This window comes from Haemaphysalis longicornis, unplaced genomic scaffold (assembly GCF_048455015.1).
Source record: "Haemaphysalis longicornis isolate Haplotype H1 unplaced genomic scaffold, Haemaphysalis longicornis Haplotype H1 scaffold_1, whole genome shotgun sequence".
Classification (NCBI taxonomy): domain Eukaryota; kingdom Metazoa; phylum Arthropoda; class Arachnida; order Ixodida; family Ixodidae; genus Haemaphysalis; species Haemaphysalis longicornis.
The window spans coordinates 144,875,021-144,896,745 of NW_027526203.1; the positions used below are offsets into that span (position 1 = coordinate 144,875,021).

The window sequence follows — 21,725 nt, forward strand, 5'->3', positions numbered from 1 at the left end:
CGGCGTAGGACATTGATCACGTCTGTAACAATCACCGCTTCTTTGAAACGTTCTTGCGTTTCTAGCCACTGAACAGCTCGCTGAATGGCTATCAGCTCTGCCATCTCAGGTGTCGTGTTGTCGAAAAGGTGTATCTTACGCTTTTCATCGCATTCTGGAAGGGGGAGAGCTAAAAATTATAGTGACCGCGGGACGCCAGAGGGAGGATAAGCGGGAGTGGGAAGGGCGCGAAGGGAGAGAGGGTTATGAGGAGATTGAACCTGATGAAAAAAAAATCACGCCATATCCACGGAATGAATGATGATAAGTGGTGCGAAGCTCGAGAGGGGGAGATCATCGGTAACCGTAACTCTCCCGTGAAAGTTCGCCCATTACATCATTAAGAAAGACGTAAGACTGTGTGCGTACATTGTACAAATCAACTTTTATTTTGTTCTTTTATTTTGTTCTTGTTCGTTTGTTGTTGTTGTTGTAGGGTTCGTGAGGCTGCAAGCAAGCGCTCGTATCGGCAGGCAAACCCCGATGCAGTGAGAGCTCGCGAGGCGGCTGCAAAACGCATCAAGCGAGCTCAGCCCGAAGCTGCCGACGCGCGGTTTAAGCGCGACTTTCTAGACGAGATGCTTCGGCCTGTCTTTCGCGCACGGCGGGATCCTGTCGGCGAGCGCGCGCTGCCGCCGCCCTGCGCGCCCTCCGCTCCGCAGCCTTGTCAACAACCACCTCCTCCATCCGGTGACTCGTTGCGAAAGAGGAAGCGCGTCAACAGCGATTGCCTTTTATAGTGTCAGTCACGTGCGAGTGACGTCATCATGACGTCACTCTCACCAGCGCCACCTGCGAGTGAGTCATCGAACTAGGCGGTCACGTACCACGAGACACAAGGGATGGACAGACCCACGGCTTTAGGAGCTTCGCCCCTTAAAAAACTGTGGAGAGCTTCGTGGAAGAAGAGCGGTGAAGAGCAAAATGAAATAAACAAGCAAATCTGAAAAGTTGTCCTTGTTGCTATTCATTCATTCGTAGCACATGACCACTTGGGGGATTGGCCCACAATTGGGAGCTTTGAGGAACTAACGTGCCCGGTTCCAAAATTCATAACACTGTGAATTTGAAAATGAAAAGTAGCAGTTGTAGAATGGTGCGTGCAGCGTGAAGCCTGAACGTGATGTCACGAGAGTAGGACAGCTGCACACCACCCTCGCAGAACCCCAATTCTAGGGAGGCTGTCGCGTCTTCCAGTTAGCTTGCTGATGCAATTTACACACTAAGACGAACAAATGAAAGAGATGAAACTGAGGCAAACACGTAATAGCAAAAAAGAAGCCGTTTAAAGTAATCTGTGGCAAAGGCAAAGAAACGAAAGCGATGAAAAAGGCGCAAGTACAATATACCAGAAAAAAAGTTGCTAATACGTATCGCCAGGCTTTCCCCTCAAAAGCGCAAATAAAAAAAAAGCAAATAAATAAATAGACTGGATTGCCACTAGGAAATCTTGTGTTGAAAAGCGGAGGGTTTAAATAACGTCATACGAGCAACTACTGTTTTGATTGTGGCGCACTTCCATCACCCGCTTTCTTATTTGCCAGTCGGCCGTAGTCACTTGATTGCACTGTCTGCCACCGACAGCAGAAACTGCTACTTATGGCGAAAAACCTCAAATAAAAAGCTCATGCGAATGCCTGGAATAAAAAATAAAATGAACTTTGTAGTGAAATATATAAAAATAAAGTAAAAGTACAATAAAATAAATTAGTTGGATTTCCTTGCCCCCCAGTAGCCACTGGTTCAGCAGTGGAGCGAGAGAACCCACTGAAAGATGCGCCATGCCATAGCCGCGCATCCTTAGAGCGCGCTGCCCTGGACCGATTACGTCACTTCAATTATCAGCAAATAGCATGAATCGCATTTTTCAAGCGCTGTTACCCTGCCCTGAAATATTATCATGAGCTTATTATTATCGCCACAGCTCCGCCTTGCCCGAGTTTCGCTCAAACTCGGGGCTTCTGGAATAGCACCCCTGATCCGCAACTCAGGGTATACGATCCTCAACAATGCCAACGAATTCAGCAGGGAAGGTTATTCGGTCGAACGATATACCAACCCAGTTTTGACGCTGCACAAGGGATCCTACAAGTGCAGCTGGACAAACGCATGGGAAACGCTAACGAGGGATCACGTCATTATTGTGGACCTTTTAAGTATTCGAGGACATGCAAGAGAGAAAATCCATTCGACTCACAAATTCGCACAAATTCCGGCATAGTGAGGACCAGGAGACACCCCTTAAGGATCTCGATCAGTGGGTAGGACAACTGCAACTGCGAATGAAAAAACATTCCACAGAAGTCCAAGCCACCCAACAGTACCCCGATGTAGACGCCCATCTTCTACATCTGTGGGAAGTGCGACATGGACTTGCTAAGAGGGGGAAAAAACAAAAACACAATAAAAAACTCAAGCTCAGGATTTCCCGTATCTCTACAGAAGCGCAGGATTATGCAGAGGCGCTTACACGTACCAACTGGCACAACCTGTGCGAGAAGATCAGCGGCAACATCAGCGCCAAACCTACGTGGGCACTTTTACGCAGTCTCATACAGCCAAACCAGTCAACGACAGACAAAGCTAAGGATATAACTCCCCTGCTACACCAACAAAACAAAGATCCGGGGCAGACACTGGAGGAACTAGCCAGCATGTACCTACCTCCCAAAGATGACCCGGAATATCGAGACTATGCAGGAGACCCAAACGATCTTCTATACTTGAATGGTCCTATTACCATCGAGGAAATACAGACTGCCCTGGAGTTCGCGAAACGCAACACGACACCGGGACCGGACAGAATACAGTACAAGCTCATCAGAAATATCTCGGATGATGACTACGCCCGCCTTGGAGCCTTCATAAACCAAGTGTGGGAACAAGGGGAGATCCCTATAGCACGGAAGACGGCTCGGGTCATACTAATATCTAAACCAGGAAAAAACCCGATTTCCACAATTTAAGGCCAATATCATTAACGTCCTTTTGGGCAAGCAAACGGAAGAAGAAATATTAATCAGGCTCACCAAGTACCACGAGGGCACGAACGCGCTTCTGCACGCACTCATTGGCTACAGAGAGAGGATCTCGGCACAGGACTGCCTTCTCCAACTCAAGAAGGATATATTCGACGACCCCAGCTCTGCTCACATCCGAGCGGTCCTCGCATTAGGCCTCTCGAAGGCAGTCGATAATGTCTCGCATGACCTAATACTCGCCAACTTGCAAGAAACAAACTGCGGCTCAAAAAGTTACAACTACGTGTGGAGCTTTCTGCGTTACCGGATGACCACACTCACGTTGTAACCGATCGAGTCCCATGCAAAGGAAGCCTCTAACCATGGCACGCCTCAGGATTCCATACTATCGCCCCTCCTTTTAAATATCGCGATGAAGAACCTACCAGCGCAACTTAACCGCATCGGCGATATCAAGCAGGCAATATATGCTGATGATATCACCATATGGATAACAAAAGGCTCCCCAGCACAAGTCGAAGAAGCACTTCAACAATCGGCCGAAGTGGTAGAGCGCTACGCCAGTAGCAGTGGCCTCGCCTGTTCTGTTGAAAAATCAGAGCTTCTCGTAGTAACTAAACACAACAGCAAACAACAAGTCCAAATGAAGGTTCAGCTGCAAGGCAGAGCCATACCACAGCGCTCGCACATCAAAGTACTCGGATTAATACTACAAAGCAACAGAAAAGCCACCCATACAGTCCGGAAACTCTTAGATCAGGGAAATCAGCTGATACACATGCTCCGAAGAATTACGAACAGGCACCGGGGTCTTCGAGAAGCTGATGTCCTTCGCCTTAACGCAGCTCTCATCACTTCCAGGATACTTTATCATTTGCCGTACCAAAAGTTCAACAAATGTCAAGTGAAAAGCATAGAGGTGCTTTTAAGAAAGGCCCATAAGATTGCACAAGGGGTGCCTACATATACCTCAACAAAGACACTGGAAGACACCGGCACGACAAATTCTTTGAAGAAACTTCTTTGAATCTGCACTGCTCCTCTACCCCGTAATACGCATCCGGAGAGGAACAAGAAAAAACTAACCCAACTTGTTAAGGCCATCCTGAAGCAGATCAACAAGACTGAGCCACAACTCGAACTCTACTACACTGACGCCAGCCTCCTATATGGGACGGGTGTCACCGTTGTCGTAGACGGAAGTCATGACCTCACCACAGCAGGCACAGAACCTGAACTCAACTCAACCGCCGATATAGAGACAAGGGCAATCGAGTGTGCTATAGAGAACTCTTGCCATTCTGTGCCAGACACCGGTACAATGTACAAATAAACCGCCTCTCAGGCTGCATGCCGACAACTTCACTGCAACCGAATGCACAGAAATACCGCTAAGATACTCAACAAGGTCCTCGCTTCAAGTAAGAAGTGCTACAAGGTAATCTGGGTATCTGGGCACGAAGGCCTGCCTGCAAATGAGAGCGCATACGCACTCGCCCGAGGGTTAAACAACCGGGCGCCTGAGCATGCACTTCCACATTCAAAGGAACGAAGGACGCAACCACGACATCAAGAACCTGTTCACACCAAAGATCTCCTGCGGACATGCCGTGAAAACAGACAAAAGCACCCAACACCACACAAAACACTCACCCGCCGGGAATCCGCTGTACTAAGGCAAATTCAGACAAACACGTTACCTACCATACACCTCACACACCGATTCTCACGATTACCGGGTACCCCCAAGCGTCCTAACTGCGGAGTCCACCGTAGCATCTATCATACTCTCTGGAAATGCACACAGAACCCTGACATTCCGCCCATACCGAATCCTACCCCCACTTCATGGGGAAGGAGGCTGGCCGACTCTAGTGCGGAAGTGCAAAGGACACTCATTGAACGCGCAGAGAAGGCCCTGTTGGCTATCCCGGGAGCTCTGGAATAGGGGATCCTTGTGAAAATAAAGTTATTTTCTTCTTCTTCTTCCTCAGATTTTCTTCCCTGCATGGCCCGGCTTTTAGCTGCTGCCCTACCTGCAGATGATGAGTTTCCATCGGCGCTACCACGTCTGCGATGCGCGACACTCCGACCTGCAGGTGCTTGTCGGGACGTTAACCATGCTGCGGCCCCGTTGAAAGAGAATTTCGCGCCGCTCCCAATGAAGAGGAGGACTCCAGCTACATTCGCTCGTCTAAGCAAAAAGTGCTACCTGTCGCCTTCAAGGCCAAACCGCATATCCCAGTGACGGTAGTTTTGGAGCATCAAATTGGTGACATACCCTACTGCTTCACATTCGCAATGTACTGCTGTTCTTCTTGACTTTCGTTCGTTGAATATTTCAATTATTTGAAATTACACAGCCCCTTTGAGGTTCGAATTACCGAGCTTTAACTCATAACAGACAGTTTGCCGTCGACCAAGGCTCCCAATAAGCCTGTTCGGCTAACCCTAAAAACAGCACTTCGAGAGTACGGAGCGGAGACCAGTGGCATTTATTAAGAGGTATGAAGACAATGAGAGGAAAACAAACAATTATGCTCCAAAACGCGGCACCGAAAGGCAGCAGAGAGTGACAGGCATTTGTGAACATCCAGGTGGTATGGTAGAAGGAGAGGCTAACAAAACGAGTTTGCAGTGTTGCACGCACCGTAAGAGCAGTGTTGAGTTCAGCCTGCATGCCTGTCCAACATGAATTCCTCTTCAGGCGATCAACAGCTCGATGTAGCGATTTCCCATCCTGCGGAGGTGTTTCTGCTTGACCGCGCGCTCGGCTTCGGTTGGAGTCGGGAAGGTCACCATGGCTTGGCCGTTTGGGCGGCCGTTGGCTTTACGCAGCATGGAGACCGAGTCGGGGGTGAGATATGGGAAGCCACGAAAAAAAGCAAGGATATCGCGCACCGTGGCGTGGTAGGGTAGGCCGCGCAGGAGAACCTTCGTTGCGCCCGCCATTTTTGAACGGTAGGATGTGGAGAACGGGCTATTCAAGGGCCAGTAGGCGGCAGGCGGGATGCAGGCGGGTGACATGGTAGGGACTGCACCGGGTGGCCGCATGGTACGCGTGCCGGGTGGGTGGACGCCGAAGGGGAAGCCCGGCTGGCCGAACCGAGCCATGGGCACAGGTTCCGTGACCAGCCGGTTCATGTCGTCGATTGAGCATTGGAAGACTTCGATGCATGCCGGGTTTCTCCCCATCATAAGGCGCCGGTGAAGGTACATGGCAGCCAGGAAGGCTGCGTTTTCTGAGTCCATCTGGACGAAGGCCTCGCCCGCTGGGTGGCCCACAATGGTGTTGATCCTGTGGACACCCTGCACGGCGATCGAATACCGGAAAACGTCCATAAACTCCAGGATTGTGTTAAGCTGGTAGTCGTACGGCAAACCTCGCAAGAGCAGGCAGTTCTTGCGGGAAGAGCGTTGCGGTAAGCGGGGCAACATTCCGAAGAAAGCCTGTGGATTAAACACCGCTTTGAACGAGAGCGGCTCCATGGCGGTGCTGCACGTCGGCGGCTTCGTTCCGTGAGATGCTCGAGCGTCCGAGACCCCTGATTGCTGAAGATGACGATTCGTCATAAAAATGTCGCATACCCACTAAGGGTGATTGGCCGAGAAGAACTCAGTTTATTCGGTGAATTGAATTAGCTATGGCAAAAATAGGGGAACAGAAGTGAGATTAAGTTGGAATGGTAAATAAAACAAGAACAAACAGAAATATAAAGTAAAAAAGAACAATCTTCTGGGAACTTCAGCCTGCTTGCGTTATTTAAGGGCGAAGAAGAAACAGAGAGACTTTATTAGGCAAAAAAATTGTGTGGTGGCTTCCTAGTGGGGAAGTCCGTGGGTAATTCTGGCGTTGGCTGCTTGTTCAACGAAGATAGAACCAATATAGTTGATAGCTAGAACCAAGACAGAACCAAGATACAACCAAGATGATTTAGTCGCTCCAGGTTTGGGAACATGCTAATTTTAATTTGTTGTAATGGGTTCACCTCCATTTTGAACAAACTGGTTTTTGCGGCGGAAAAGGTCATCCTACTATAATATTGGGTTATTTCCGGAAAGCTTAATGATATTTATTGAAACTTTTCTACTGCTACAATTGTACTTACACTTCCTTCTTCGCTGTTGTCTCATCGTTTTTAACCCAAATTACTTCGGCCGGCTTCTTTTCTGCTATACGCTGTTTGCAAACGTTTCTTGTCGTTCATTTATTCTTCGTCTTCAAGCGCGATTTACATCGGCAAGCAGAGTGCCACAGGCCGTAGCTCCCCCAGAATTCCAGTTCTGCGCGGCTGGTATGCACCTGTTCTACTCACGCGCTGTCACGCTCAGGTCTCACGTGGGACGCCTGTTTTATTGAAATTTTATGCTTGAAATTTATATTTCTGGGAAGTTTTGCGAAACAAGCACATTAGATCCCCAATGATGCCGGTTTCTGCCCAATCCTCCAAATCTGCATGCGTCACGAAAGACCAACAACAAAAACGACACCAACTTTTCTTCTGTAGCTTGCATCTTCCGGAAATACTAAAAGTGGTAGCGAATCAGGCTGCTTATGAGGAGAAGCCAGCTAAAATCCCGTCGGATGGCATGTGTCTTTTATAAACAGCTGTGCTGTTCAAGCTGAACAAAATACCAAAAATACCGAGCCCACATGAGGTTGCGCCTCGTGATTAACGCCTAGTACCGAATCGCCCACTATCTTGAATTCGTAAGGCCCTATTTTCACCCCTCACAAACAGGTTTTCGCCCTAATCTCAGCACCGCTGACAGCCTCTGGCTCCTCAGACGGGTGATTAACCGGAAATACTCCCGACAACCCCCCGACTACCTTCTCGCACTAGACTTACAGAAAACCTTCGACTGCGTTAGCCAACAAGCAATCCTTGAAGAACTTGCTGAGGCATTTCCCAGCCAGAAAGCTCAAACCTGGATCCGAAACTTCCTTGAAGCTCGCCCCATTCAATTACACGGAACCTACCCCGGCTGGTCTCCCCGAGTATTTTACCTTGATAGGGGTGTACCACAAGGCTCCATACTTGGCCCAACTCTTTTTAACTTAGCCATGACCAGAAAAGCAAGACCGATCACCACTGAGTCCACAGCGCGCTTTACTATCTACGCCGACGATATTACTATATGGACCGAATCAGCCCAATACCCAAATCAAGACGCCATGATTACCGACCTCCACTGCGCAGTGACGCGACTCGAAAAGGTCCTCCCCGACCTTGGCCTGTCCCTCGCACCTCACAAAACAGAATTCCTCGCCATCTTCGGCCGTCAACCCCCCACCGATTACGTGCCACCTCAAGTCAGTGTCGCCTGCATTTCTGTGTCAGCCAGACTGGAACCAATTAAACTCCTCGGAGTCTACATTGGAACCAGAAAGAGCCCCACAATATGGCTTAATCGCCTTAAGCAGAAATGGAACTTCGTGCAGCACACCCTCCGACGGCTCTCAAACAAACATGGGGGAGCCAAACAAAAGGCTATCACCACCCTCGGCAGAGCAGTAGCGGTGGGCATTCTTTCGTACGGAGGGACACATTATGACCTCAACTGTACCCAACGACGCACGCTACAAGTTCTTCACAATTCCACCCTACGCACCATCACTGGCCTCCCACGTCATACAAAAATTGCAAACCTCCAACAAGCAGCGACCCTCCCACCAATCGACCGCATCATTCAGGAACAAACGGATCAATACAATTTTAAACGACAACTCACCCACCAAGGCGTGCTCCTCACCGCGTGGGATAAACGAAGCAATATTCCCTTACCTAATTTTCCAGCCCCAATACCCCCATGGCAGCGGCCCCACTTCACTCAATCCGTCACCTCTCAACCCGTCGCACGCAGGAAGCCCGAGCTTCGACAGCGACGCTGCCGACGTCTTGCTGGCAATTAAACTACCGGGTGAAACTGACGTCTACACCCACGCTAGCCACATAAACCCACACGTCGGCACAGCATGGATCAGCCCGGACAATTTATCCATCATGGGAGCCCAATATCACCGTATTCCCAATATTACTTCAACGGACGCGGAGCTCATCGCTATCCACGATTCTCTCGACTACTTTATGTACGATTACCATCTCCCCATTCCCCCCAACCTTCGCATCCTAACAGACTCATATGAAGCTCTCCAAGAACTTTGTCATCCCATGTCCACCCACCCTTCTGTCCACCACATTATTCATCAAATCACTGCGCTCCAAACATCAGGCTGCCATGTCCGAATCGACTGGACCCCCGGTCATGAACCAGCCGCTCCTGGGAACCAAGCAGCTCACGTGGCTGCACAGGAGGCCCTTCTCACAATAGCCTCCGATGGACCCCCGGCGCCGCCCTTCTCGGACCACCCCTGGACCAACTGCCCTGACGATGACCCCACTCTCGCTCCCGCAATCAGGCTCCGTAGATTCAAGCAGCTGAAACAACAACGCCTCAAGTCACTCACCCCTTCAGGCCACCTCACCTCCTTCCCCACCCTAACTCGAGCACAAGAGATCTTCTTGAACAAGTTCCTGACCAACACCTGTACGGCACCAGAGACCATTCGACAATGGTATTATCCCCAGCACGCCCCCCGATGTCCCTACTGCTACCACTCCATCGCAGCCGATCTCCACCACCTCATCTGGCACTGCCCCAAGTTTTCTCGATTTCGTACATTCACTCCCCCACACCACGACACCTCTACCTACATCGACCCAACATCCCTCTCACACGACACACTCTTCGAAATCGCCATTTATGCCACAAAAAGCGGCCTAGTACGGGCAATATAGCAGTGGTCTGCACGACTCCTGCAGAGAACCCTTGAAGCCGGCATTATAAGAACAGAGCTCCGTCCTCCCTTCCCTTCCTCCCCCCCCCCACCCCCACCTGGCCTTTGGCCTTCCTTTCTAATAAAGTTTGCAACAACAACAACAACAGTATCGTCCAGGCTTGCGCGTGGGCTTGCGCCCCGTGAGTAGCTCGCAAAAAAATACCAATAAAAAATACCGAGCGCACGTGAGCTTGCGCCTCGTGAGGACCGCCCGGCGTCGGCCAGCTCGACTTTCGAGCACAGTCTGCCCAGCCTTTGTGGGGTGGTCTCTCGCGTGCTGTTCTCCTCGCCAGTTCACGTGTGTTCGCGCCTGAAGTGGGGCTCACAGACGCCGATTTCGCGCTACAGACGGCGAGTTCGCGAAGCTGGTCGCCGGGGGTTCTAGCGCGTGCTACCGCGGTCCACTTTGGGAGAGATGTGAAAGCCTCCGGACGAGATTATCCGGGCTTGCCTGTGATGGAGAGCTTTCAGCGGCAAGTTTGGAAATAGATGCGCGGCGCAGCAGCTGCGTCTCTGACGGAGGATGGGGCCGCCAGCTCTCTTGTTTCTCCAGCCTTGCACCACTATACTGCAAGCTGCGCCACATTTTTTACGTGCAGTGAAAAGCTCACACTTTTGTGGCATTTCCACAATCGACATCGACAACTGCGTTCGCGAGAAAAGCTAAAGGGGCGCACAGCTCGTATGCGAGCGAGCCACGTCATCTCTCTCTCTCTCTCTCTCTCTCTCTCTCTCTCTCTCTCTCTCTCTCTCTCTCTCTCTCTCTCTCGTTTGGCATTGTTACGTTAAGGAGAGCCTTTTAATGCTGCAAGTCCAAACAAAACCACCGATCGCAGTCCCGACAAAGAACCAGAGCGGTGCACCTCGTCACGAGTTCTCGAAGCGCTGTTTCCATCAGAGACCCAGACCAGACCACAAGAAACAAAACATATGGCAAATGCACGAAGGTGCAAACTTCACAGGTGCAAATATCACGAACTTCACAAACTTCACAGATAGAGTGCGATAGCGGAAGTCCGATAGTACGGAAAACAATGTTTCCTGCGGAGTTCACTTTCTGAGCGAATCTCGTTAGTCTTCTTGGAAGCAGAATCTGTTGTTTGCATGGTGGCAGGGCAAAATTACTAGGGTGACGATTTCGAAATTAACACTATGATACGCCGTCTACGGTATGAGTCAGGGCTGCGTGGTTCCCAGTAGCAAGCGCCCCCGAGACGTCGTGATCCGCAATTGTGTTGAGCGTAGTGCAATTTTTTCACCTTAGTGAAATCTTTTCATTGTGGTTTGTACTGCACCAAGCAGCCCACAATAATGCCTACATGGGTAGAGCTGTCCCTGCGTAATACACATTTGTGAGCGCCGCACTGGGTTCATTTACCGTGGCTGTGTGCATTCGCCACCTGCATGACAGCCGTGCTAATTTAGTGGTGCCGGGCATGTCACGTAGTTTTGAGCCCGGCAATGTTGCGCGTTCTTTCCCCCCGTATCGCCGCTGACGTGCGCACGGTTGATTTTTAATGCTGCCGGGTTGTGCGCCCGTGTAAGCGCATCGCCCGCCGAACAACAACTGCCGTGTCATGGTACAGACGAGGACTTCAAGAGCCGGTCTCCAGCCGCCAGCCAACACGGTCGACCCTGCGGACGTGTGCGCAGTCAACAGCCCCGAGCTGAAGTGCCCGGCTGTGGACAAGAGCGACGTGTACGACCCTACGAGGAAGGCCGAATGGACAACCAAGAAGCTCATATGGGTGCCCCACGAGTCGCCAGACTTCATCGCGACTAGCGTGAAGGGCGAGCTCGGCGACTAGCTCTCAGTCGGAGTTCTCGAGACGCGCAAGCGCTTTCTCTGGAACAGTCATCGGGCCTGCAGCTGCGTTGCTACCGCCAAGAATCGAGATACACCCCCTTTACTCCCTGTTCCTCCTCCTCAGGTGCTGCGCCTTGTCTTCGGCGTACTGTCCACCACTGTTCACCGACCACTCACAACAGTCACATACTCACTCAGGGCAATCGGGTAGTAACGATGACAGCAGCCGCATAAAGGTCATGGGCGGTTCATCAATTCTCCCTGTCAGCGACGTCGACATAAATGCTTTTCCAACTCAACGAGGACTGCTGGTCGGGGTCGGCCATTACATATAATGAGAGAAAAGGCTTAAAGAGGCCATGAAGACAAAATACCAGCTTCTTTTATTCGGAAGATTTCGTGTTCTATAGTGCCCCCAGTGCTTGTCCGGAAGCAAACGATGCTTTATTCACTGAGAAATTAATCGATTGAAGCTAAAATTTTGATTCTCGCGCCAAAACTTGTGTTTGAACGACGTTTGCAATGACATCATAAGAACAGGTCTTTCAGCTAAACTTGTGTGGAGTGAAGACTTGCTTACTGTTAGTCAACCTAGATGGCGCCACCACACCGCGGCAAGCCGTTTTCTGCGTTTGTTTGTTTGTGACCGTGTTTAAACCTGGCTTGTTTTTGTTTATGGAGAAAATAATCGTTTCGTGAAACATTGTGCTGGCTCGACAAATATTCACGTGAGGCACCTTCGCTTGCTTCAATCGGCCACTGTCGTCTGAGACAACTCCAAAGCCCCGCAGTGCTGTGCATCTAAACGAAGCACAGTGCGCGCAGTACCAACAGCAGAACGCATCGGTACTTCTATGCTTACGTGCGCTTTGGCAACTTCCACTGTTTCTCCTCCATTCTTAGGCATATAAAAAGAATGTGCCCTAAATTTAAGGCAAATAGCTCGTTCGGCAAGCTTATAAGTTCTGCCTAATTTGCGTTTGCTCTTTCCGACCTCCGCGAACCTTAGAGCTGGCTGGTATGACATCATAGGTTCTGTAATTGCGGGAAATGAGCTAGTGGGTCGCATGGCCATTCCCTTTTTGCCTAATTATACAGCTTATTTGAGCGAAGTTTGCGTAAAAGTGGTGTCAGAATGATTCTAACGAGGCAATCTTTTGAATGAACCAAACTTGCATTTTGTCTTCATGGCCCGGTTAAGTGCCGGCCAAAATTTTCGTTAGCGTTTTTACTCTGATGGCTGCCATTTGCTTTTTACCGGAACAAGGTGACACAGAGTCATGCTTCCTGCAGATGTTAAGAATTATAATGGCGTGGAAGTCTCTTGGTTCATTCGATGCATAACACGGACCACGGTGCGTAGAGCGGCGCGCGATCAGGCCACAATCCCATGATTGCTTACGCGTCTCTCATGAATCACACGACATAACATTCACTACCTGCTTGTTCCCACGTAAAATATATTCGAGCATCATCTACCAAAGTTTCTTGAAATGGCCTGCATTGGTTTTTATGGCTTTCTATACTTCGAGACACGATTTAATGTTCGTAACATGTAAATCTTGAACCGAAAACGGTGTCAGGTGCAGAAACAGCCTGAAAAGTTTGCTAAATGTATAGGATCTATTTTCACACTGTCTCAAAGACAAGGGTGAGCAGAGCAGAACTCAAAGCTCGTGATGAACCTGAACCCAATGAATGCAACTGTTTGCTCATACTTTACGTATGCAATAACTGTAACCTAATGTATCCTCTCTGTGACTTCGGATCCCAACCATGAGGCAGAGATAATTAGAAGGATAAGAATGGGGTGGAGTGCATTCGCCAGGCATTCTCAGATAATGAATGGCCGCCTACCATTGTCCCTGAAGAAGAAAGTCTATGACAGCTGCATCTTACCGGTATTCACGTATACGGGCAGTAACTTGGAGGCTCACTAAGAGGGTTCAACTTAAATTGAGGACGACTCAGCGAGCAATGGAACGGAAGACGATAGGTGTAACATTAAGGGTCAAGAAGAGAGCGGAGTGGGTCAGGGAACGAACGCGTGTTAAGGACGTATTAGTAGAAATTAAGAAGAAAAAATTGACGTGGGTAGGGCATGTAATGCGAAGGCAAGATAGCCGTTGGTCATTAAGGGTAACAGAGTGGATCCCTAGAGAAGGCAAGCGTAGCATGGGGCGGCAGAAAGTTAGATGGGCAGATGAGACCAAGAAGTTTGCAGGGATAAATTGGTCGCCGTTAGCCCAGGACCGGGGTAATTGGAGATTAATGGGAGAGGCCTTTGCCCTGCAGTGGGCGTAGATAGGCTGGTGATAAATGTATCCTCATGCTTTGCGTGTGCAGCCAAGAAACTGTGGTCGATTTGTGCGGTGTCCTATTTTGAGGTTTTGCCATACTGAATTTGTGTCGTTTTTGTCTCCTTGTCAGTATCGCGACTACTCGGACTTGGACTTGGCGAGAGACAGGCGATGGACGCTGAAGCGGCTGAAGCGGACGTCCCGCCGTGCCGCTTCTGCAGCGATAAAGAAGATTTGTTAAAAACAAAAATAACATAATAAGAATCTCAATATATGAGGCGCTACCAGGATCCCGTTCTAAGCGATGGCCAACTGCAAGCATTTGCCTAAAGAAGCTCCGCTATTTTATTCCGGTGGCTCAGCTTGCGGCAGCAGATTTTCGGGAGATGAACGCCAGGACGGAATCCGCGTGTTAAACCTGTCTGACGTCGAAATAATAGTGTTCGAAGTAATACCATGCCTTTCCACCGTGTGCCTTCTCTACAGTACTGCACATGGAGGCAGCAAAGAGCGGTTAGAGCCTTCACCGCGTGTATTTCCAGTGCCGACGATCAAATCGTCCTCTCGTGATCTCAAGACACCAGTGCGCGTTAAATAACATGTTCTGGGGGAATTTCTTCAACTGCATGGATCTATTCATGGATCTGCATGGATCTTCAACTGCATGTTCTGGGGGCATAGCCCTTCAACTGCATGGATCTATTCCGGGTGTAGGCGTGACGAGTGAAAACCAAAATAGTTTACTTCTTGCCTTGGAAGCAATCATTTGCAAGAACTGTGCTTCTGTGGTTGCTAGACGGGGGGAGCCTCGACAAACTTCATAGGAGGTGGGCAAAAAGGAGGGAGGCATGTGAGGAGAGAGTGGCAAGGGAATTTAGTCAGTTCAACAAACTTTCACATTATGGGAGCCGTTCTGTTAATGCAACCCTCCCGCAACCTTCGGAATCAGTAACCAGGGATTTCTCGTGATTGTATTTTTCGGGCCTCCAAAACGCGATACTTTAATCAGTCTGTCGGCGCGTCTTTCAACACAGCCGACTGGGTGAAACAGTTGAAATAATTGTTGAACAAAAAGTATGCGTAGAAAAAAATTAAAGCAGTTCCGCTCAACGTGAAAGCTCCGCAGTGCGAGGAGTAACTCTCCAAAGGTGTTGTGGCACCCTATCCTCACTTGGTGCAGTATTAGCAAGGCGCTGATACCGATATCAGTCTAGATTTGGCGCCACAGCCCCTCAACTAGCCTATAAGGAGTCGCTGGATTGAGTATTGCATTGAGTAGCGGCAATAATGCGGCACTTCATCATGTTTTCCGATTTTTATATTATTGTGTACTTATTTGCGGCCTAGCAGCAGCAGCCTCCGTGGGAACAGCGCAGCGCATAGAAAAATCACCCCCAACGCTTTGCATATGAGGAACTTGTGCCTGCTTGGCGCAATGGGACTGACATCAGCTTTGTAACGCGAGAAACCCAGGTTCTATCCGGGCCAGGGGAAGCGGTAATCAGTTGGGAGCCTCTGTTTGGGTGCGTGACGCCGCGTTACTGCAACGGAGGCCAGATACCGTGTCCTCAGAGAAGCTACGACGTCAAGCCGGGCCTCTAAAGTGCTACTCACTTAAAAACCATCCCGAACTATATACCGCTGGCGTGGATGATACATGTAAACTTGGTGTAGCGCCAATTAAAGTTCAGGCATGTTTGTTGCGAAATGCCAGTTAGTATCCAGTAGAACCAACATCCTTGAATTGGTTTTAACGATAGCCAATTAAAGAAAAGCAGTGCGTTCAAAAGGGAGGCGAGTTGCGTTTCGTTCAACAAGATGGCGGGAGAGTAGCGGGAGCGCGGAAAGGTAAATTGCCGTGAGGAAAATCGCTATTTAGGGTTGCCACCTGACCGGTTTCGGACCGGCCCGACCGGTTTTTTAGACCGCGGGCCGGTTGCCGGTCTGTACCTAAAACCGGTCGACATTGGCCGGTTTTTTGGCCATCGTGCCGCGGCTATTTCCTTTTTTGGCCTTTTGCAAGCGTCAATACAGCCACTACCACGATCAATATGTGTCGTCAAACTCTGCAAAGACGCGCAAGCCAAGAAAATATGTGGCCGAGCACGATTCCTCAGATGGAAGGGGACCAAAGGGGCGAATAACACCACGAAATGCCGCCGGCGCTGTCTGCAAGGGTGGTTACTTTTCACTGCAGCACAGTCAGAGCAGTAAGCAAAATCTCGATCAGTTTGAGTTCAAACGTTATGTGGATTTCTCTGTAGGAAAACGCTACAAGAAATCAAAAAACAAGAAAACGTGACGTCTGTTTTTTGAACACAAGTTCAACCTTCTATATAGCACGCCCCCCACCCCCTCGGAGGGCCGGTTTTCTCTGGGGGGAAAGGTGGCAACTCTAATTGCATTAACCATTTGAGGTGCGAGAGGGAAGCTGAAGAGCCTTGGGGTTTGGAAGAGGAGAGAGGACAGCGTGTTAGGTTGCAGGGGCGCAGTAAAATGTCGTCTATTAACATTTGCAGCGGACCAATCAGACACGGGGTCAACTGTTTCCTTTTAGTTTAGGTCCCGTATGTGGCCTTAATATGTACGGAAGGTCGCTTCAGCAAAGCGAGCCAAGTCCAGTTACACATAATCTGAGCTCTAACGAATGTTCCATCCGTTCTTTGTTATTTCGCTCTGGAAAACCTAGTCACCTGTCTATATGCAGTGCAGGATGACAAACGTGACTAACAAGCCTCCGATGCTCTTCCAGCCACTCATATCTTGACATGATCGTCATGTGGCACAATTTTCCTTACCTTTCCACGGTGTTTCTTCTCTGCTTCTACTTTTGTTCCGGTCTCTCCGTCCCCAGTCTACTGCTGACACGATACAGCTGAAATCTGTGGGTTCTACTGCATGTCCGGCCCACCTCCTTTTCACAAACCACGCAGATTTTAGCAAACCCTCAGGATTTCCTCGTTCTATGGTTTTGTGAAGACCATTCCCTAAATCTGACTGTGGGCAGCCACTTTACACTCGAGTTTTAACAAATGTTGCGTAAAACGCACAGCGCGTTCACATTTAGGACAGCTTGCTAACGATGCCTTGTGGCAGATCACCTTGAGTAATAGTTAATCCACAGCGAAGCTGCGCTAGTTGTCATTTGCTTCCCTTCCTAAAATAAGGGCCTTCTTGGTGGTAGCTTATTACCGGAAGAAGGCTGCCTTCTTATATACGGCATTATCAGAGAGTATACAAGGTTCGCCTACTGCGACTACAAGCTGACCGTTCCTATAGGCACCGTACATCGCACAGAAGGCGACACGGATTATGGTGGTGATTGATGAAGATTGCTAGTGGTACCGCCTTTGTAACAGAGTACTGACGTGTCAGCCCGCCAAAAAAACTATTATATTTATGTTTTATACTTTTCGTTTAATACTAGCGCTGGTCTTTAGGGGAGGCGCAAAATACTTAATTTTTCAGTTACAGGTGGTAGCTGTCATAGGCATGCAGTATTCCCATCTCTGCTTTTCGTCCACCAACATTCTAATCTTTTCGTCGCCTCGACATCGTTGAAGTGAACTACCTCGGTGCTACGCTTAAATCCTAGGGCTTCTGGACACCGAATATTTCGCTGATATAGATTTGGACGGATACACTCGCATTCCAACACTATGTGCCGCATAGTTTCTGTTTCTTTTCGGCAGACATGCATACCCCATCATTTTATGTATACTTCCCCACAAAGCTCTTAGTTCCTAAGCAACCTGCTCCAGCCTCAAAAAGCAAAGCGTAGAAATTTTCCTTTCTGATGTCCAATTCTATGACCTGCACATCTCTAACGACGTTTTAGCTTCCCTTTTTTTCTCACCATCTATTCGTTTCGCTCTGCCTTGCTTCCTTTTTGGTTACCTTGGCTGTCTTTGATTCTCCACTTTTCTCTCCGCATTTCAGCGTTAGCCTTCTAGTCTCCCCTAGCCATTGCGTGTCCACGTTTTTCAAGTATAGGTACCTAAAAAATTTAGCTGTCCACCTACGTTGACCCAATGCTTTCCACTTCCCCTCAAAACATATTTTACTCTGAGCTTCTCGAACTTGGAACGACGCCTAGCCCATATCTGCCTGCACTGCTTGGTTAGTTCTTTTACCATTCGCTCCTAAGGCCAAACGGCCTACCGTTCTCTGGTTCCGTTCAAGGCATGCTAGAGCGTCTGATTTTAAGCAGAGTACTGCATTCGCAAAAGTGAGGCCCAGAACCATTACTCCTTTCCACATTCCTAGTGGCGTCGCTAAGGGGGAACCGGGGGGGGGGGGGGGGGCCTGGGCCCCGGGTACCAGCCCCTCGGTAAAGGGAGAAGGGTGCCACTTGTGCCCCTCAAATGTGTAATGCGGACGTCGAAAACTGGGAGACGACTATAACGAAACCACAGCTTTGGCCTGTTCAATTTACGTCCCCACCAGCCTATTCAGATTTGTTTCCTGGTACAATGGAAGAAAGCGAGGAGGATTTTGGCATCCAGGAATGTCACGGGAGTCGAGGGTGTGAGCGGAGGCGAACAAGGAACGACTCCTCCAGAGGGGGTGCTGTCGGTATGACTGCAACAATCGGAGGGATGTAGCGAGCGAGCGAGCTTGTTTTTCAATGGGTCGACAGTGGGGCTAACAGATCCCCTTTATCACGTCCAGGACCACTGTTAGGACGGCAAACGAGAAGAGTACGGAGGGAGGCATCAGGGCCAACGAGACTATGTTCATGTGTCCTCGGCGGTTTTCCACGTGGCTTTTTTTTTTCCGCACGTGAGATGATGTGTACGGGCGCATGGTAAATGGTGAAACGAAGCGCGAAGAACGACGACAACACCAGGAGGAACAAATACAACGGGACTGAGCGCTGATTTCTTCCTCTGTATTGGTATTTGTTCCTCCTGGTTGTCGTTGTTTCTTCGCGCTTCGTTTCGCCATCCAACTCGCCCAATTTTCTTTGTTACTTCATGGTAAATGTTTAGCCTTTTCTAGCGTCTTTGCGGTGACGCGTCGGAGACCGTGTACCCCGGTCCGCTTGTCATGTTTTCAGAAAGAAACCAAGGTGAAAATGTCTTTAAATACAAATGTGGGGAAGATTGAATCTTGAGGAAGCGGGGACTAAGAATTAAAATGAAACGAAAGTGTGAAACATGAAACGAAGGTCGGTGCGGAGGGGCTAACTGCGCAGATTAAGTCTGTGTTAAGGGGAAGGGGTAGCAGCTCAGGTGTCCAACAATGGGCGAGACAGTTAAGCCGTCGCGATTTCCCTTGGTTGCACCAGAGTCCTTAAATGGTTGCACTAACCGACCAATTCGCGATTGAAGCAATCGCGAAGGATGTGAAATCGGGTGTTGATAGCTCATATTTTTTAAGTCGTTGACTTTCATTGTGCCCAGCGACGCAGTCAGTGCATGGCGATTGCACAGAGATGGCGATATATGGAAGGGACGTATCCCATGCAGCCCCATGCAGTTAAGCTGAAAAAAACAACAACGAGCGAGTAGCTTGTCGAACAAATTATGCAACAGTTATGTCGGCATTTATTGTACTTACCTATCCGTTAATCAGGTAAATCTACGTTTTTTTATTTCATTCTCCTTTAAGTTAAAAGCAAAATAAATGAGTATTTGCGTGTTTTCTTTGTTGGGCACATAAATGAAGGGGGTAGTCTTGGGGTCATTTCATTTCTATTTTATCATGGTTTTCTTTGGGAATGGGGGGGGGGTTCCCACAGAGTTCTAAGTAAAGAAATATTTCAAGCTGATGACCTAAATATTTTGCTCTGGTAGGTGCATTTTAAAGGTAGCGGTCTAGTTAAAAAAAAAAGACAGCGCAACAAAATTAACTGCATAACCAAAACATAAACACGTGGTACGTCCCCCCCCCCCTTTCTATCATTAGCCATTCGATCCGCTGAGTGTTGTCAGTCTCCGAAGATGGTCGGGAAAAAGAGAGAGAGAGAGAAAGGAAGATGCAACATTTATTGTGCTGCAAATGTAGGGGTGGATCCTTAGTTCAAGAAGCCATGTGTTGACCGTGGTGTCGTAGCCCGGGTTACAAGGAGTGTTTGGTCCTCCAGGCGACCGCTAGACAGCAGTATCTCCCACTGCTCAGGGGAAAGGGCATTTGGAAGGGGTGGCAGGCCGGGGTTTTTCTTGCAGTCCACATTAATTTGATGGTGATGATTGTTGGGTTTTTCTGGCGCGAGGCCAGCTGGGGCAAAGAGCGCCAAACAAAATTATACAACAGAAAACATTGGCTACTAAAATGTGTAAGCCAGAATAACAGTAAAATCAAATAAAACCAATGGAGATGGCTGGTGTATAGGGCCAGTGTTGATTACGCATGACAGGATATGAGGTTTAAAAAGTTAACATCAGACAAATATTTAAAGACGCGTTGCACAGATACTATGGCATTGTCACCCAAAAACAAGGAAGGGTGTAGCGGAATGTGTTGTCTGTATAGTTCCTTGAAGACTGTGTCTTGTTGTGTCGAGTGCTTTGCATGTAATTAAGATGTGGACTACGGATAGGCCTGCTAAGATGGACTACGGACACACCTGCTACACATGGGTCTTGGAGAGCCAGTGAGCAGGTGTGAGTGTGTTACATGTGTATGGCCTATCCGCAACCTAGCTAAGGTAACTTCAATGTGTCTGTTGTGTGAGTCAGTAGTGGATGCTCCCAAGTGTGGTTTTATTACGTGTAACTTGTTATCTGTCTGTTCACTCCAGTGTGTTTGCCATGCGTTGCGAAGTTGGTGTTTAATGTGTGGCTTCATGTCTGTGTACGGCACTGTTGCTATGTCCACTGTATTCAAGAGTGTACCAGCAGTGGCCATTTGATCTGCGGTTTCATTCCCGGCTATTCCACAGTGGCCAGGAACCCAAAATATTGTTATTCCAAGACTTGAGGCGTATGCCGACATAAGGGCCTTAAAAACAAGATTGATTACATAATTTTTTGAGCGTTTCCTTAACAAAAGTGCCCGTACAACACTAAGAGAATCTGTGAACACTATGGACTTTGAAATTTGATGTTGAACGATGTGATGTAAAACAAGTAAAATTCGGTGTGCTTCGGCCGTAAAAATGCTGTTGTGGGAGTTCATTCTTTTACACACGTTGAGGTTCGGCCCATGCGCAGCACAAGACACAGCCGTAGCTCTCTTTGATGCGTCGCAGTAATACTCTGCGCATTGATACTTCTCCTTCAGGAAGAGGAAATGCTGAATAATGGCTACCCTTGGTGCCCTGTTTTTTGTCAAATTGCAGAAAGGACAACTCACAACAAACTGCCCGGAGTTGCCACGGTGCAATAAAATTAGTAATGGGTGTGTTGTGGATGTGTGGAAATGACACAGCCAGCTCAGAAGCTTCTGCTCTCACTCTGAAAGGGAGCGGCATGGAAATAGATGGACGATTTGCAAAGAGCTGCTCTGAAGATTCATGAAGATGCATCATGAATGGTTGAATTAAAAGGATGATTTCTCAAAGACATGATTTTAGAGGCATACAACAAGTTAGTGTATGTCCTCTGGTAATACAGGGACCAATTGTGACACTCTGCATAGAGGCTTTCAACGGGGCTAGTGCGAAAGGCGCCACAGGCAAGACCAAGCCCCAAATGAAGCACCGGGTCAAGCATTTTTAGCGCCGTCTTCGTCGCGGACCCATAAACAACACTGCCATAATCCAAGCGAGATCCTACCACTGCAGTATAAAGCCGCAGGAGGAGCTGCTTGTC

The 21,725-nt window shown here is 48.9% G+C and overlaps 1 protein-coding gene across 1 annotated transcript; it reads right to left on the reverse strand.

The window, feature by feature from the left end:
• Positions 1-5,723: 5,723 nt before the first annotated feature.
• Positions 5,724-6,509, reverse strand: LOC144154982 (epithelial splicing regulatory protein 2-like). The gene has a single exon (XM_077686149.1). It carries the CDS (start codon positions 6,507-6,509, stop codon positions 5,724-5,726), a length of 786 nt encoding a protein of 261 aa, XP_077542275.1.
• Between the last annotated feature and the right edge of the window lie 15,216 nt (positions 6,510-21,725).